Below are 17,303 nucleotides of genomic sequence, written 5' to 3'. Positions count from 1 at the left end.
TGGGTACGCGCAACAGAAGCTCGATACATTAATCGGGGGAGATTGTCAAGAGGGAGTCCAAATCCGAATCCGTCAGCATATCTAGTTAGATCTATCTCCACTCAAAACTTCAAGCCAATAAGTTATAAGTCAACTACAATATATTAACTGCTTCACATCAGCTCACACGTGCTTCCCGATGTTTACCGGGGGGGAAGCAAGTGCGTATTCATTGGCCAATGTAGTCATTTGACTTCTCTTTTTTTTCCTGTTCTTTTGGGCGATTGCGCGCTGTGCTCAACCTCGGGCGCACGTACTTGTCAAACTTTTGCTTTTCCTCGTTGCGTATTCGGCAGGATTTGTCTCGTCCACGGACAGGGACGCTTCTCTCTCTGACCAATTCGCACGGGGAAACTGTAAAATGTCTCGCGCCATCATGAAGGGGACCACCTCGATTGAGCGCAAATTGCACACATCGCATTCTTCGAATTGACGATGGCTTTTGACTTGGCGGAATTCCACGAGCTTGGTGACCTACCCCATTTGTATTTTCCGGGGGGAAGAGTATTGGGCTCGGGCTCGGGCTCGGGCTCGGGTCGGAATTGGCTGGCCCGACGATGTCTTTGCTAATTAATTAGCGCGAGCGAGTCGACCCATTGGACCCGCCGGTCCGGCGGGTTCTTTTCGTTCTCGGCGACTTCGTCTCCACCGAAATAGGATGAACGAAATCAACTCCCATCTTGTAAATCACATTATCGACAAGAAAATTGTCCAAAAAAAAATCCTAAACCTATTGCACTTTTGCCAATTTAGTCATAAACCTTTTAATTTTGCCAATTGAATCATAAACATTTTGACGCTTTGTCGATTGAGTCTATCCGGCCAATTTTAACCAGGAAATCGTTGATGTGGATACCGGTAATACCACGTAAGACGACCGGCGCTAACGTGGAAAATTTTTAATAAATATTTTCAATATTTTATAATTTTCTTTTTCCTTTTTCTTTCTTTCTTTTCCTTTTTTTTTTCTATCAAGTCCGGTGAGGGCTGCAACAAGGCCTTCGCCTACGGGCTTGGAAGAAGAAGAAGAAAAAGAAAAGATAAGGAAGAAAAAATTTGAAAAAAAAATATTGTTAAAAATTATTCACGTCAGCATTGGCAATACTACGTAAACGTCGTCCACGTGGCCGGATAGACTCAATTAGCAAAAAAAGTTCATGACTCAATTAACAATTGAAAATTTTAAAATTGAATTGAATAAAACACAATGGATTTAGAACTTTTTGGACAACTTTCCCCATTATCAACTATCCTTGCGCCATGCACTTTGATTCTAAATGTCACACTTCTCACCGAGGCATCGCGCACAAAGCGGCTCGCAAGGTTCGCATGGAATGGTTGGAATGGTTTTTACCTACTTTTCGCTCTCGTATTGAGAATCAAAGTAGCGCATGGGTTACAACGAGAAAGATCCGCAACAACACATCGCATCAATTGCGCGTCGATGTCGAATTCGCCGGTCCTTGCGGGAATTCATCGAGCTTTAGAAGATGGGGCAAGATTAACTTTGAAAGAAAGTCTTCATGGGCTTCGTCAGACTACTTCCCTTCTACGTTACTCTTGAAGAAATCTGAAGCGGTCAAGAACGACCTCATTGTCCAATCGGAATTCAACCCTTTTGGACGTAGGGACTATGATCTTTACTTGCTCCGAAAGATATACTAATAAAACTTACCAGCACCAAATTTACTAAACCATTACCAACATAAATTACATGCATCATCGAATCAAGCCTCCCTTCCACATTCGGTGCTTCATATACTTGATGTACATTGCTTGCAAGCTCAGCAAATAATGCCGCAATTCATCACAATCATGTCCTCATAATGCAAAAGCAACAGTACCCAGGAGCAAAATCTGATAGCATATCACACCATGCTTGATTGAACTCACTTCTAAACCGTCTAGCGGGCGAACCGATGCAAATGCGAAGGAAAGAACTTGACAACCAGAAAGTTTCCACCTACTAGACCTTGTAGTTGTCGGCGCCGCGGAATGGTTTTGCGGCGACTTATGAGGAGGACGATATATTAAAGATGCAAGAGAGGAGAGAAAACAGGAGGAAGTTGCAGCACTGAATCAATACAACATGAAACATCCAGACAATAATTTACAAATCATCCATGGAAAATATAAGTTAGGAAGGGTAGGAAATTCTTTCCCCCATAGGCCTTCAGTTTTTTTTTTTGGTTTTTTGCCATTTTTTTTATGGGTTTCATTCTCCAGAAGCAGATAATCATGTACAGATGAAAACAATTTCTTTTTTCCTTCCAGTACGATACACGGTACCTAAGGATCGGCTTTGCCGGCAACCTCGTCGTCGCTCGAAGCATAGTCATCCTCGCTCAGCTCCTCGTCGCTCGATTTTTCCTCCCCAGCTGCGCCGACATCTTCGGGCTTGGCATATTTCTCACAGTACTCTGGTGACAGAAGATTTGGTAGAAAATATTCCGAAGGTAATATTAGTCATAAGCAACTCCAAGTTGTATGGAAGTACTAATCAAAATAGCAGCAATTGCTCAGCTGAAAAACGCTTCACAATCTTGTCAGTAAAGTTTCCAAAGGAAAGGAAGGGAACAAGCATGCTCGGAGACCCCAGTGCAATAGAAAGTTGCATGCTGCGTCCGGTGTCAAGAAGCCCCCACCCAAATAATAGAAATACAGCACGCAACCTATGTTCTGTCCGGACCAACAAAATTTTACATTTTTGTGGCAAAAGGAAAATGATATTTCCTAGCAATTCTAGACTTGATAACCGATAAAGTTCGCAAAATGCCAAAGGGACCAGCCCACATACAGGTGCTTTAAGCATTATCATCCTTTTGGGTTCACCAAATTATTCTACTCAAGGAAGGTTAATATTAAAACTTATGGAGGTTCTTATACAATTTGCATAATACATAAGCTCTGCCTAGAGTTCATGCCATATATGTCACATTATCTTCTGCTCAAGGTAAAATTTTTTCATCTCTTACAAATGAATCTTTCCCTCGACTATGTTGGCTTCATTTATCTCCATTAAACCTACAGGGACCAAAGAAATGTGGTCTAAAAAGTGTTAAATTCACCATCAATTTCTGTCCGACGGTTTTTCAACTGCAGATGTGAAGAAGATAATCATGAATGAATCAGTACTTTCTAGCCTCTCAGCAATCAACCATCTGCCTAGGTAAACAAGCCAGCGACCTTAACAAACCTCACTCATCTTTGATTTTGGTTAGTAAACATGAAGAAGACAGCGAATCATGTATTGCCTTTCAAACTCGTGTCCACAAATCCTCTATAAAACGTTAAGCAATCGAAAAAGCTGGAACTACACAAATGCAGTGATGCTTCAGTGTTGGGCCTTGGTACATTAGTTAGAGAAGTTCAAAAATCACTTTATTTCCTGGATACAGCTACAGAAGGTTGAGTTTTTGAGAACCAGATGCAAACCCTCGTAACCACGCACACGCCGTTCATGTTCAAAAGCAGAATAAATGAAAATAAAAGGTCAATGGAAATATCTCACTTATGAGGGCAAAAACAATCCAACAAAACAAATTGGTAAGAAGCCAACAACCAATGCTGAGGGACAAGGACTGATTGGTAGGTATTTGATGGAAAAGGGATTGGGAAAGATGCAACAAACACACCAACATCGACACCTTCCATCTTGCAAAACACTATGCACAATTAAAACCATAGGGAAAGACTGGGTAAAATATTCTCAAAAGCAGAACTATGTGCAGCTAGCATAAAACCTTGTGAAGCGTAATCGATCCCAACAGAGTTTTTGGAAGAAATAATGAGAAAACCCCAAAAAAGAAGGTACCATGAGATCAAAACAGACCCTGTGCACTACTAAAGAAAGATGTGGATGGAACATCATGCAGCCCCTAAAATGTCTAGCCTCGGAAGTTGGAGACCACTCAAATACCAAGCATTTGCTGCCTTGATCACAAATTGCTTACATCAAGCAGATAAGTTTGATTGCATCAAACCGGGACACTACACAATGTACTTCCAGTTAGCAAGTTCCTTTGCTCTTGAGTTTCTCTTCCTCAACATCTCAGGAACGAGAAATACATTGCCTACCCTATGACTGCGCACCAAAGACTACAGACAAGATTCCGAACATGCAATGTGAAAGAAGCAAGCTCGCCAACCACATTCGCACGAACCAACCAGGAAACAAGTATACAACTTTTGGATCGATTATCACCTTTCACTCTTTGTTCATATGCACCTTTATCACGCATCATAAGAGCAGCAGCTTCTCCATTTAATGGATCCGATGGGTTGGGATACAAAAGAAGTTGAGGAAGGAACACCTCAAACACGTTTACCAAATCTGGAACAAATTAAGGAACACAAACAGAAATGTTGATTTCTCCATAAAACAGCATTGGCAAGATGGTACAAAGGTCTGTGAAAAGGCAATAAACTGGTGGATGTGTCATACCAAACATGGGGCTCCAGGTCTGATTGATAACATCCAAACAAACAGAGCCTGACCTGAAACTCAAAATGGCTCTACATGTGTAAGATTGATGCAACAAATTCAGCTACAAACTTAGAGCTCAGAAGGTAAAGGCCATTGATCGTAATTCAAGTACATGAGCTACATTTTCAACTTTTCAATACACACTGACTCACATTTCATCGACATTCGGGTGATAAATTTTATTGACAAAGCCAATCGAAGGGGATTTATAAGGATAAGCATCTGGCAGCTCAACCCTTATCCTCCATAGACCTCCCTGGTAAGGACCTGCAAATGGCCAATTCAATGAACCCAAGCAAGTGCCTAAAACTGCAACCTACTTAAAAAGGAAAACCACTGACACTGATTACTAAACTTGCAGCTACTTACCCGAAAACAAACATGCCAGCTGACAAATCAAACAAGTAGATTTAGGAAAATGATTACATATAACAATTAATTATTGCCAAAAGTACCTAAATTTATTGCTCTACCATTCAAGAGAAGCTATACATGTAAAGTGCCAAAAACGGTTTCATCTGGGAGCCAAAAATGAAGAATACCACAACACATATTCCCTCAATAGGAGAACCCACTAGTCTTGTGGAAGGAGACCAAAAATTATCTGAAGACCGAAAATCCCCAAAATCACCTTTATTTCAGTAAACTAAAAAGCAGTCCAACCAAAAAAGATCATAATCTATCAGAACCCATCAAAATATTCCAGCAGAAGGAGCTAATCAAAGAGGTAAAATTAAGTGAATCACAAAATCAGAAGTGGGGTGTGGAAGATATACTGTCTTTGGGTCCATGGAACTCCACATAGAACTCTTGCATGCCATCATTGATCATCTCCACCTTGTAATCACTCATCATCCTACACAGCTCAAACCAAACAGAACCCAGAATCAACAACAGGCAGAGCAAGGCATACATAAATAAAACCAAAAAAAAAAAAGACAACCCACCAAACAAAAACTCAAGAAGAAAAAACAGAGGGTATAAAAAAATAAAGGATTACAGCTTCATCAAATCCATCTCACGGCGTTTGCTTGGAGAAGACATGGTTTCTTCCTCCCTGTTTTTTCCTTTTCCCTCCTGGCTTTTCTTTTCAACTCCTCCCTTGTGCGTCAGGATTTGGGCGAGAGGCTGAGGGAGATGAGTCTGTGGGGGGGAGGTGGGGGAAGAGAGAGATATGAGCAGAATTCCTCAAAAAGATGGTTCAGACAAGAAAGAGCAAAATTAGGTGGCCCCGTGTGGATTTGCATAATAAATATAATAATTATCATAATTATCATTATGATTGATGACGATGGAGTATATAAACATATGATCGGGTTAATATCACGAAACACTCCAAATTAGTATATTTGTGATAATTTTATCCCGAACTAATTTTTTGATCAACAAAAATTCCAAACTGGTACATCTGTGATAATTTTACCCCGAACTATTTTTTTTAACTATCAAAAACCTCACACTGTTACATTTGCGATAATTTTATCCCGAACTAATTTTTTTACTACCAAAAACCCCTAACTAATGTTTTGACCACTAAAAACTCTAAACTGGTATATTTGCGATAAATTTACCCTCCGTTAGTGTCCGTTAAATTGGATTAATATCACGAAAAATCACAAATTTGTAAACTTAACCCCAAAATGGTACACTCGTCAACTATCACGTATTATCAAGCTTAGCAATTTGACAGTAAAATTTAACGGAAACTAACGGAGGGTAAATTTGTCAAAGGTGTACCAGTTTGGGGTTTTTTGTGGTAAAAAAATTAGTTCGGGGTAAAATTGTCTCAGGTGTACCAATGTGGGGTTTTTTGTGGTCAAAAAAATACTTCGTGGAAAAATTGTCACAAGTATATTAGTTTGGGATTTTTTATGGTCAAAAAAATAATTTATGGTAAATTTGTCATGATTATACAAATTTGGAGTTTTTTGTGATATTAACCGTGTATATATAAAATCATGGAAAGATCTACAACACTGATGCATATGTTAGTGTGCGTGGATGGATGTATGTAGAGACACGAAGCAACCTGGTCACATGTTCCTGTTCTCATTCTCGTCTCATTTTCAGGAAATGATCCTTCCTTCTTTTTCTTGCATAATTTAGAACAAAACTCTTTAATTGTCAGCTTAATTCTCATCGAATTTCTTTCTTTTTATCCGCATATCTTCCAAATGCACCGAAAGTCCTAAAACTTGTCACGGAGTGTAATTACGTCCTAAAACTTTTAAAAGTGCGATCATGTCATAAAATTTGTCACGAAAGTACAATCAAGTCCTGAAGTTTTCAAAAAGTGCGATCAAATCCTAAAACTTGTTACGAAAGTACAATTAAATTCTAAAACTTATAAAATTGGTCCAATCAAGTCCATCCTAAAACTTATAAAATTGGTCTAATCAAATCATTCCGTTGGTTGCACTTTTTGAAAGTTTTAGGGCTCGATTGTACTTTCGTAACAAGTTTTAAGACTTAATTGCATTTTTTAAAAGTTTTAAGACTCAATTGTACTTTCGTGACAGTTTTAAGACTTCTAATACACTTATCCCATTTTAATTTTATTCAAAACTTTTTCGACCGCACTAACGATTATATCAACTCATATTTTTTAAAATAATACTTATTTTCATATCTCGAGGATATATATATCGAAATGTTAGCAATGGAAACGGATATATTTATGATAAATTAATATGAGCAAAAACCATATCTCTCTTTTTACCTCTGTTTCCTTTTGGCCTGATTAGATGATAAAGATTTCAATTTTTTTTTATGGCATGTTTTCATTTAAGGCGGCGGCATCATGTGGGATGAACGAATTTTCTTGCCGAATAAAGTGGCCGCTTTATGCAAAATTGCAAGGGAGGACAAAAGGAAAAGGAAATTGAAAAATGACCCGCGAATGCATCTCGAGAATAAACTTATTCTTTTACGCATGATCTCCAAGACCTCAAGAAGTGTTATTCTTTGCTTTCCTTTATTTTTTATTTTTTTGGGGGTCAAATTCTTTGCTTTGCTTGGCTTTGTGTTGTTCTAGTCAAAGAAGGCTTCTCTGTTTTCCTCCTCAAATGGCTTTTCAGATTCATTTCTGAGGCATGCTTTTGCAAGTACTCTCCTTGAACAGTTTTCTTTTACCTCGTCTAACGAAATATTCGTCTGTGATTGTTTTTTTTGTAAAGTAATATTCACGGTTTTTGCTATTCTTTTTTGGTTGAGCAGTAGTTAGTGTCGAGGCTGGTTATCGGACATCTCGACAATCTATTATTGAGATACATGCGTGAGTTGTGTTAGAAAAAGTCTTACATTGAAGAATTGGTGTAATGCTAAACAGTTAATAAATCATAGTTGGCACATAACTCGTTGGCTCAAGCTTTTGAGTGAACGTGGATCCAGCCGGATATGTCGACGAGATCAGACTTGGGCTCACTCTTGATGATCTCCCCGAGTGAAGGTATCGGGCTTCTGAAAGAAGGAATCTCGTGCCAATGTGGTTTATCGGGCAACATTGATGGTTCGGTCTGTTGCTAGAGACCTTGACCTAATAATGAGTTCGCACGCGACGGTCTAACTCTAGAGACCTAGATCTAACACTGAGCTTGCACATAAAAAGGAGATTGTTGAGATGAACGCGTAAATTATGTTAGAAAAAGTCTTACCTTGGAAAATTGGTGTGACGCGAAGCAATTGATATATCTCAATTAGCTTAAATTTTTAAGTAAATACAGATCTAACTTGATATGTTGATGAATTTGGACTTGAGCTTTCTCTTGGAGATCTCTCGAATGAAGGTATCGAGTTTCTGTTGCATGCTCCCAACAAATGATACCGAAGTCGGTGGTTAATTGGTAACTCACTCTCAATACGTATCGGTGTTTGACGAATATCTTAAGAGAGAAATCTCGTGATGGCAATTTTCATGATTTGGTCTGGAAAAATAGAGCAAAGATGAAGGTGCAGAAGGATTCACGAATTAAGGGGAGCAGACCTAATATTGAGTCCACGTGCGTTTTCTTCTAACACGACGGTATTAAAGGTGCACGCCTCAATATCAGGCTTGCGTATTCAGGACGTTAGAGGAGCAAAATCGCTTACCGTACCGTAGGTTAGAACCACAATCTCTCCTCCTAAAAAAATCTAGCCATTGAAAACAAAGAACAAAAAAGAAAAATCACTGTCTTATTATCTACGGACCTAGTGACCTACTCAAATTAGGCATTGATTAGTAACAACTGTGCAATTAGTACCTATTTGAATTACAGTCGGACTCAGGGTAATCAAAAGCTATATTGACACGCCATTTTCTCTGAAAATAATGTTCACCAGGTCTACCCTCGTATCATGTCATCATCTTCCTAAAACCACTTTAAAGTAAGTCTAGAGCCACGTCGTCTAAGTTCTAAGAGCTTCGCTTGTTTTCTCTTTTTTTATTTTATTCTGTCAAGTCTATTAAAATATCTAAAAAAATAAATCACCCTTTGATTCGAAAATTTTTAGAATAGTCAATAGTGATCTCATAAAATCTCGTATAGTATCGAATCATGAGGTCCGACATAACTTCATGAAAAGATGAGATCAGGTTGAGATTGAGATTTTGTTCTATTTTTTTTTATTAATTTCGATATAAGTACTAATCAATCGTGCAAATATCTGTTTCCTCTTTTCGTATTTTATTCTATTCAAGTTTAAGGAAAATAATTCATCGTCCGTCCGACGTAACTTTATGAAAAGACGAGATCCGATTAGGATTGGGATTTTGCTCTATTTTTTTTTAAATTAATTTCGATCCAAGTGCTAAAATTAATTCTTGGAAAAATCTGTTTGCGACACGTGTCTTCTGTTTCCCACGCAAAGTAAAAAGTTTTTTTTGGTAAGGAAAGAAAAAAGTTTCGTATAACGTGATGGAGAAGTATGTGTCTCGATCGTGTTTCCGGTGAATAAGAAGAAATGCCAAATTAAAGTTTGGAATATTTCAATGGAAAAATTAAGTCAAGTTAAATTTAAAGGCTCGTTTTAGTACCGACCCGAGCGTCAAGAAAACGCACGAGATTCATCTAGCGCATGTTCGGCCGGAAGAAACTGGTCCACGACGGGCGGTTCCAAACAGAATTGAGTCTCGCGATCTCGATGTCGATGGCTTTCGCCCGGTCAAAAGGACGGGATTTCAGTACGCGGTGCAAGATGTGGCGATGGGGGAAAAAACAATGTCAAGTTGCATTTTCCATGCGTTGTCGGTGGGGCGGTGATGTATTGGGAATATGCCAAATCAAAAGGACCTCACAACAGAAGGAAAACAACAACACGAAAGAGTATTTCAATGTACGAAACGATAAGGAGGAGGAAAATAAAGGCTAGGGATAATGATACAAATAGTCTCGAACTTGATTTAATGTGTAATGTGGTTTATGAATTTTTAATTTGTTAGATGCCGTCCCAAAAATTTCTGGGACATATTCAACTTAGTCCCTGAACTTCCTTTCATTAATTCAAGTTTAAGAACCGCACTGAACATTTTCATGTAACAAACTAAAAGTTCAGGGATCATATTAGACATTAGGCTAAAGTTCAAGAATCACGTTAAATAAATTAAAAAGTTAAAAATTACATTGTGTATTGAGTTAAAGTTCAAAAATTGCTTATGTCGTTATCCCGGAAAGAAAGGCGGAAGAGGAGGGAGATTAGGAGGTGGAGGCACATCAAGATTACGGAAGGAGAGAAGGGCGAAGAGTTTACAGAGCCCGAGGGAAATAATAGAAAAGCCGAATTTGCTTGCGTCCCTAAAGATTCCGCAATAGCTTCTTTCCTTCCGTCCTGTTACGCTTTCTTTTTTGGCCTGTTCTTTTGCTAGGATTGTTGTGGGGGGATTGATAGGAGTCATCATCCATCATCAGTTTGCTGATCCTATCGGGCACGCAAGAGCTCGGTTTTTTTAAATTACTCCCATGTGCTGCTCTAATGCCTAAGAATGTGTCCACACAATGCGTACATCAAGCCACTCAAATGGTTTCTTTTTTTTTATTTGCAAAGCAAGTCGCGTCGGTCTCGAAACGCGAGCATGCCAATGTTGAATGTCGACGATTTACGACGGCCGCAAGTAGTTTTTCCCGTCTCAATTGCGATTGGATGCGGCCTCGAGAAAGTAGTTCCGTAGGGACTTAGAGCGCACGTGAGTCGCGACAGAATACATCTGGAAAACGATTTTGACGGTGGATCGCCGCCAGCGCACGACGACGCGTGACTCTCCTTCTGATGCGATGCGTCGATGAAGCGGGAATCCTTGATTGTCCAAGGAGATTCTCAGATTGAGTCCTCGCATTTGCCCCGTTACATCAAGGGTACAACAACAGTACGCGAGGGGAAAAAGATCTACCATTTGCTTGTTTTTTTGCGCTCTCTCTCTCTCTCCTTCTCTCCTTCTCTCCTTTGGACCTACTAAGACGATGAAGAGAACATGACATTAACAAGAGACTGAGAGTGCAGAGAAAATGTTCGGGCAATGAGAGCGATATCATGACCGACGCAGAGACAGTGAACAAAAACGACTTTGTCTCTTCGTGATGGTGGAGCACCGAAAGCAGGAAAAGTAGAGAAAAGGGGGGAACGCATCATCAACTTGCTCAACTTGAAATCTGGTTGCCAGGACACTGACAGCCCCATTCATATCTCGTACCGCCCTGAACATTCCTAGATCCATTAGTCTCTTCAAATTGATCTTACCATGATCCCAAAAAAAAAAAAAAAAGTAAAGAAAGACAGTCGTCTCACAGATCTTGTAGACCAATTATCATAAAGTAAGTGAAGAACCCGTCAAATGAAATTATGAAAGCTAACGTACTAGGATTGGCAGCATTGCATCTCCTCTACAGCTGTTCCTAATCACTTGATTGAGGAACACATCACCAAGCATCCCGCGAACACCAGTTAAAATTTTCACCAGCAAAAGACTGAAGCAATTACTTTTTAAGACCAGCAAGGCCGAGAAAAATGAGAAAGCAAATCCTATGTTGTCTTCATCTTTGCCGAGAGGTTAGTTCCCCGCACGCAACTAATATAAGCATGCTGCGTGATAGTGAAATGGAACAAGTAATGACAAAACCTATCGGATACAGAAATATGAAGTCAATCCACTGTTATGTGCTAGCTCGGCAGCCTGCTTGAGTTCTGCGATCCAGCTGAGATTAGCAAGCTACGGAAATGAAGTATCCATTAGCCGAATATGTGCACAGTCCGCTTCATCCTCAGATCAGTGATGCAAGTTAGAGACTAATGGAAGCAATTCAAAGTCTTTCTAAGCAGCCCACTCCCATGGTAACGTCGACAATGCCAATTTTACGGGATGTCTCTGAAGAGACAAATGTACCTCCCAAAGCTCACATTAGAGAAAAGCGGAACTCGAGCATTACCTTTCCGTAGGCCAAGTCCAAAGCACGAATATTTTAGAAAGATTTCACTGACATTTCACAATCAAACTCACAGCATCAAAGCCCACAAATGGAATTCTTAACGGTTAACTTAAGTACCGGGGAATTCTTGGCAGTAGCATAGGAGGAGCATGAGGCCAAAAGAGGGACTTCATGAACTTACGAGTAACCTTTATACTGATCAAGCATTGCCATCAAATCATATTTTTATTTACATGAATTACCTAATATCACAGAGAAATTCCCTGCCTCTGTTTCACGGATCAATCCCCTATCAACAGAGAAACAGACAAAAAAGATGCTTGATTCTTAAATTCCTCTGAACTGCCTATACGTATGAAAGATCCAAACAAAATGAAAAATGAACCTCAAGCAATCGGTCATGCCTATCTTGACAACTTCCCTAGCATTCCCCGAAATCTATATGAACTCACAAGGAATGTAAATGCAAAACTGTCTATGGTGGAACATCCTACCATCGAGGTGCACGCTTGATTAAACCAATCCAGTGAATTCCGAAGAGAGCGTCACAGCACTGGTGCCTCTAATTAACAGGGTAGTTGAAAATCATTTCCTGCATCAACAAAACGAAAAGTACTGAGCGACAATAGTGACATGAATTCTCTCTTCTTATCCCAATGAAAGACGCATCAGATCCAACCAAGACATACCTCATCACAGACTGGACAAGTATCGCTTCTTTCCATCCATTCAAGAATGCACGCAAGATGAAAATGATGCTCACATTTTGTCACAATTTTTGGGTTATTGGCATCATATTCTGCACAAAGAGGAAAATGATCAGTCACCTAGAAAGTAAGCAGTTTTAACGTACAATGAAGTGCGGAAGATACATCTACCAGAACAGACTTTATGGTGCTCCGTGCACATACTAACATCCGGGGAGAAAAGATGCTAAAATAATTTTCCACTAGCAATTCTATGGAGTGATAGGACACTGTGGAGAAACACGACATAGGTGCTTGTATTTTAGATATCTAATATGGAGAAAAAATCTTCTACAGAAAGGAGAATTACTCAAAGTCACCACAAAAAAAAATAAAAAATATGGCACGTTCAACTCATTATCAACCTACGTCCAAAAAAAAACTAATTATCAACCTCATTTAATAGCAAGATGTAAGCAATTGAAGTGATGCATTGACAAGAAAAAACCAAAACGGAAACATACTAAGAAGTTTTTAATGAAAATGGAAAACCACAATACTTCCTCAGATTCGAACATCCCAAATATTTCATGCGTACTACTAGGGCTGTCCGAATGCATTACCCTCTAGACAGGTGGGGCACTCCTCTGCAGATGAATTAACAAGATTAACGGATTCTGAGAGCTCAATTTCCGGCTCGTTTTCTGTTTCGAGAACATAGTCTTGTCCTTTGCAGTCTGATAGCTTCAAATCTCCACATTTGGTTGGTTTATCTAAAACATTGCCGCCAACATTTTCTGCAGGAACAGAATCAGTTGTCTCAACCGATGCATCGGTTTTATTGCCAGTACTTTCTTCAGGCTGCAGTGGAGTTTGAGGATGGCCTAAAGCCACATCATAAGGCAAAGGTGCAGGAGGTGGTGTATAGGTGTCAATAGAAGTAGTTTCCAAATTTGTATCAACCACGAGCCCGGAAGAGATTGTAGGGGCAGAATTATGGTGAGATGATAAAGGAACAAGCTGTTCGGATGCTGTCGGGCACTGCAGAGAGAATATGCACTAGATTAAGGCTCAAGAGAATAATACAAAAGGAAAGTACTTATGAAAATAAATTCACAAAAATTACATCTATGTTGTATGCTGTTTTGACCATTTGTGCTCGAAATCACGAAAGATCTTTTTCCATGACAACCGCCTAAACTGAATCCACTCTACTTAGATTTACATAACAATAACCAGAACAAGAACCCTGCTTGTTACAGTACAGAAGCGAAAAGTAATGCAACAGAACTATGTCTTTGGTGTTTAATCCGAATATGTCAGATTACTCAGAAGGCACATAAATTACTGTCATCTTACACAATGACGTGAAAATTAATTTGCATCCAAAAAATATGCAATGGAACTATGTGAGGCTACCCTTAAAGCAATTCATGCAACTTTTACTACATGTGGACACCTGGCTACAAGAATCGAAGGAGCTTATAATGAATGCCATGACCAAAGTACTCTAAAGTATAAGAAATGAGAAATTCGGAACAAGGCAGTGACATGGAGATCAATCATTTGAAAATTAAAGCAGGAGCAAAGTATCACCATCTGTATCCATTGAAGAGATCGATGAAAAAAAAATCATTATAAAAGTAAATGAAAGTATAGACATGTGCAAAACGAATCGATATTCTGAGAATTGATTGAAGCATCATTAACCATTATTGAGAATATAGACAAGAAAATCCTAATTGGAGGTCTACTGCCAGCAGTTAAGAGAAGCCTACGTGATTACCTGGTGAAACTCTTGGGAATAGCTGAAACGATTGTGAAAATATTAAGAGAATATCATGCAACAAGTAATCATAAGAAAGTAGACAAAACATAGTACGAAGAGGCTGCATGGTAGGCATAGGAAAAAAAACCTACCCCAGGAGGACCCAATCAAACCTGCCCAGCATGTTTGGTACGGGGCTATTGTGGGTGGGGGTGACAACAATATTGAACAACCACGCCCGACAACCGCCCCCCCCCCCCTTGCCCTTTGCCTTTCCTACTGATGCATACTATTGTTGCTTAGAGAGGCCACAGGCCCACAAGTACAATAACATACTACACAATTCCCTGGGTCAAGCGCCAAACGAAAGGAGGCATACTGATGTTCAGCAAAAATGACGGCTTCAGCAGAAAAGGAGGCATACTAAAATGCATTGACCATTTGCCAAAAGCATATCATGTACTCGTGGAATATGCACAAGTTAACTAAGGTCAACTACTAGTTCCTAATACTGACTTTTATCCAGTCATAACGGGAACATGCTTTTGTGCTAAATAAGATTCTTCAAAAACAAGCATTTCATAAGACTTAGGCTGAGCAGATGAAAAAGTTACTCACACTGACGTGATAGAATGGTGGCGGTCCAGGCCTAGGACAGCAACAACAACCTCCCATATTGGTATTCTTTTGACTGCTGAGCTTTATCAATCGGCACCTGGCTCATCTTATCCCATCGTTCAACATAAGTGCAATCGAGTTATCTAGATAAAACACAAGAATGTAGACATTATTATCTAGATGCACATCAAAATAGTTAGTAGCAGATATCATGAGAAAAGGCAAAGAGAAGCAAATCGAAAACCAGACCAGAAAGGAAGTTTGTTTTGGAGAAGCTGTGATTTAGACCTATTGCTCAAATGCAATTGGTTACAATACTAGCTAGGACTTTACTAAAAGGAACATGGGAAATAAAGAAAACAAAATAGCAAGTAACCGATGCCTCGTATTCTTGCAAAGCCATTGCTAATAACATAATTGCACATATTCTTGGAAAATAAGTATTGATAACATAACCAATCATATGCAAAATCATCTCATGGCGACCAACAATTTGTGAGGGACTCAAGTGCGGAACCCTGGATTATGTGCATTCATGCAGTCCGCACGCCATAACCAAAACAATAAAAGGAAAAATGAAAGGGAAATCCCCCAATTTAATGGAACCTAATAAAACATTGCCACGGTAAAGTAATCACCGTGAGAACAAACAATGGAATAGCACGAAAGTCTCTGAGACAACAGAACTGCACCAGTAGTGAACCTTGCTATACTTCCATTAACTTCCTTCACCGTCCTCGACAAAGGATCACCTAGTTGATCACATCGGCAGCACTCGATATGCTAGCAGTAGAAATCATAGAAGATTCCCCGCTCTATATTGTCGGCTCCTATGCTAGTGCACAATTTTACTCGAAAGATTCTAATTCTGTACAAACTCATCATGTATCAATGGTTAGTCCTCCTAGCTGGAGCCAAGCAGTCACCCTTTAATGCAACATGGCAGAGGCAGCCGAATATAAGAAATTCTACGTCAGTGATATAGGCACGCTAATTCCACACCGCTAACAGTCTCCTAGCAATCGACAGGAGCTCAATACATCTGGAGAGCGGACGCAACTCGAAAGCGAAAGCGAAAGCGTCATCAGCCTCCATCTATCGATTCAATAACTACGGTCGGCGGTCGGCGCAGCTCAGCAGAGCAAACGCGCGCGCGCAGGCTAGCAACACTAGAGACTCGGAATTCCGGCATCACAACACAGCCGCGAGCAAGCCACAATCGGAGAGCCAGCATCGACAAACGCGTCGCCGAAGCAGCAAGCCCGCAGCGACGGCCGAACTCTCGCCGCCGAACCGACCGGAGCCGGAGCTCGTTTCCCCCGGCACGGCGGCGAGCCCCGCGAGGAACGCGCGCATCGGCAACCGGCGGCAGCGCGCCGCGCAGACCGGAAACCGGCGGGCTCCGGGGAACCGGCCGATCGCCGGCGATTCCGATCGGAGTAGCGCCGCCGGTGGGGGGGGGGAGAAGCTGAAGGAGTTTCGCGGACGGAATTACCTTGGCCGACGAGAAGCCGAATCGAATCCCGGCGCAGGGCATGTAGAGAGAGAAAGGAGGAAAGAGAGAGAAGGAGCACGAAGCGCGAGCTCGCTATCAGTTCTGCTTGTGCAGTCGAGCGAGGAGACGGAGAAAAGGCAACGGAAAGGAAAAAAGAAAAAGGAAAAGGAAAAGGAAAAAAAGAAAAATACAGAAGGCGAGAAAAAATCGGAAAATAAAAAAGAAAAAAGGAGGAATGTGATCTACACGCGCCCGCCCGCGAGTGCGCGAGTGTGGGGCGGGTACTCGCCGGGGATTCCGACGGTGACGTGCGTTGAATTCCCGGTGCCGTGCGCTGGCCTACCCGAGCGACCGTGGGGCGGGAATGCTTGGAATGTTGCCGAAGCGGCGTCAGCCGCCGGCCCCACACGCGCCGGCCACGTGAGGCCTCCCTTGGCACGTGCGGATAGAATATTGGCGTATGTATACGCGTATTGTAAGTTTATGTATGGGAATTGGTTACAAATACGGAGAAAATTTGCGAATTTTTAATGTGCTGCTTTTTCTCGTGTTATATACGTAACAGACGCTTTGAAAATCATAATATGCGTTATTTTTATTTATAAAGCGTGCTTTATCGAATGTTGTCGGGAGACACTCGTGGATAAAATCCTTAAGTTGGATTATCATCGGTTCCTTTCTTGTTAGAGATATATTTAAGATATTCTGTGATTTCGTATATTTTTCCGTGATCATGTATATTTTACTCGATTGATCCTGATGCGTTACTTGAGAAAGTCGTTATGTGAAGTCCATAAATAGACTCATATATTAT

At 40.5% G+C, this 17,303-nt stretch overlaps 2 protein-coding genes across 10 annotated transcripts; both read right to left on the bottom strand.

Moving 5' to 3' along the window:
* Nucleotides 1–2,105: 2,105 nt before the first annotated feature.
* LOC115692274 (ubiquitin-conjugating enzyme E2 4-like) lies at nt 2,106–5,727 on the bottom strand. The gene is made up of 6 exons (XM_030619077.2): nt 5,526–5,727; nt 5,302–5,381; nt 4,678–4,792; nt 4,484–4,536; nt 4,244–4,372; nt 2,106–2,459 (listed from the first exon to the last, which is right to left on the bottom strand). Exons 1-6 carry the CDS (start codon nt 5,567–5,569, stop codon nt 2,329–2,331), a joined length of 552 nt encoding a protein of 183 aa, XP_030474937.1. The 5' UTR covers nt 5,570–5,727; the 3' UTR covers nt 2,106–2,328.
* Nucleotides 5,728–10,784: 5,057 nt separating this feature from the next.
* Nucleotides 10,785–16,631, bottom strand: LOC115692273 (probable E3 ubiquitin-protein ligase RHB1A). 9 transcript variants are annotated; one of them, XR_008817964.1, is made up of 5 exons: nt 14,995–16,432; nt 13,232–13,649; nt 12,612–12,721; nt 12,417–12,514; nt 10,785–11,193 (listed from the first exon to the last, which is right to left on the bottom strand). XR_008817964.1 is itself a non-coding variant. In XM_030619076.2 (5 exons), the coding sequence occupies exons 2-5, from the start codon at nt 15,049–15,051 to the stop codon at nt 12,485–12,487; spliced, it is 615 nt and encodes a 204-aa protein (XP_030474936.1). In that variant the 5' UTR covers nt 15,052–15,137; nt 16,490–16,631; the 3' UTR covers nt 12,129–12,484. The 9 variants fall into 9 exon arrangements, 5 of the variants coding, with proteins under 5 accessions (XP_030474936.1, XP_056173929.1, XP_056173930.1 ...); XR_008817965.1 differs by lacking the exon at nt 10,785–11,193 and adding an exon at nt 11,258–11,705; XR_008817966.1 differs by lacking the exon at nt 10,785–11,193 and adding an exon at nt 11,258–11,680.
* Nucleotides 16,632–17,303: the final 672 nt, after the last annotated feature.

The sequence above is a fragment of the Syzygium oleosum genome, unplaced genomic scaffold, assembly GCF_021117445.2.
Source record: "Syzygium oleosum isolate NSW1041296 unplaced genomic scaffold, Sole_v2.1 Sole_v2.14, whole genome shotgun sequence".
Lineage (NCBI taxonomy): Eukaryota > Viridiplantae > Streptophyta > Magnoliopsida > Myrtales > Myrtaceae > Syzygium > Syzygium oleosum.
This window is presented reverse-complemented; position numbering and strand designations above follow the sequence as displayed.

Excerpts from the sequence above, each read along its gene's own strand:
- LOC115692274 (XM_030619077.2), bottom strand. The coding sequence starts at position 5,569 with ATGTCTTCTCCAAGCAAACGCCGTGAGATGGATTTGATGAAGCT. Across the intron at positions 5,382-5,525 it reads GAGATGGATTTGATGAAGCT|GATGATGAGTGATTACAAGG; the intron begins GTAATCCTTTAT and ends TGAGCTGTGTAG. Across the intron at positions 4,373-4,483 it reads GACCTGGAGCCCCATGTTTG|ATTTGGTAAACGTGTTTGAG; the intron begins GTATGACACATC and ends AATTTGTTCCAG.
- LOC115692273 (XM_030619076.2), bottom strand. The coding sequence starts at position 15,051 with ATGGGAGGTTGTTGTTGCTGTCCTAGGCCTGGACCGCCACCATTCTAT. Across the intron at positions 12,722-13,231 it reads GTGCCCCACCTGTCTAGAGG|AATATGATGCCAATAACCCA; the intron begins GTAATGCATTCG and ends CTCTTTGTGCAG. Across the intron at positions 12,515-12,611 it reads CTTGTCCAGTCTGTGATGAG|GAAATGATTTTCAACTACCC; the intron begins GTATGTCTTGGT and ends TTGTTGATGCAG.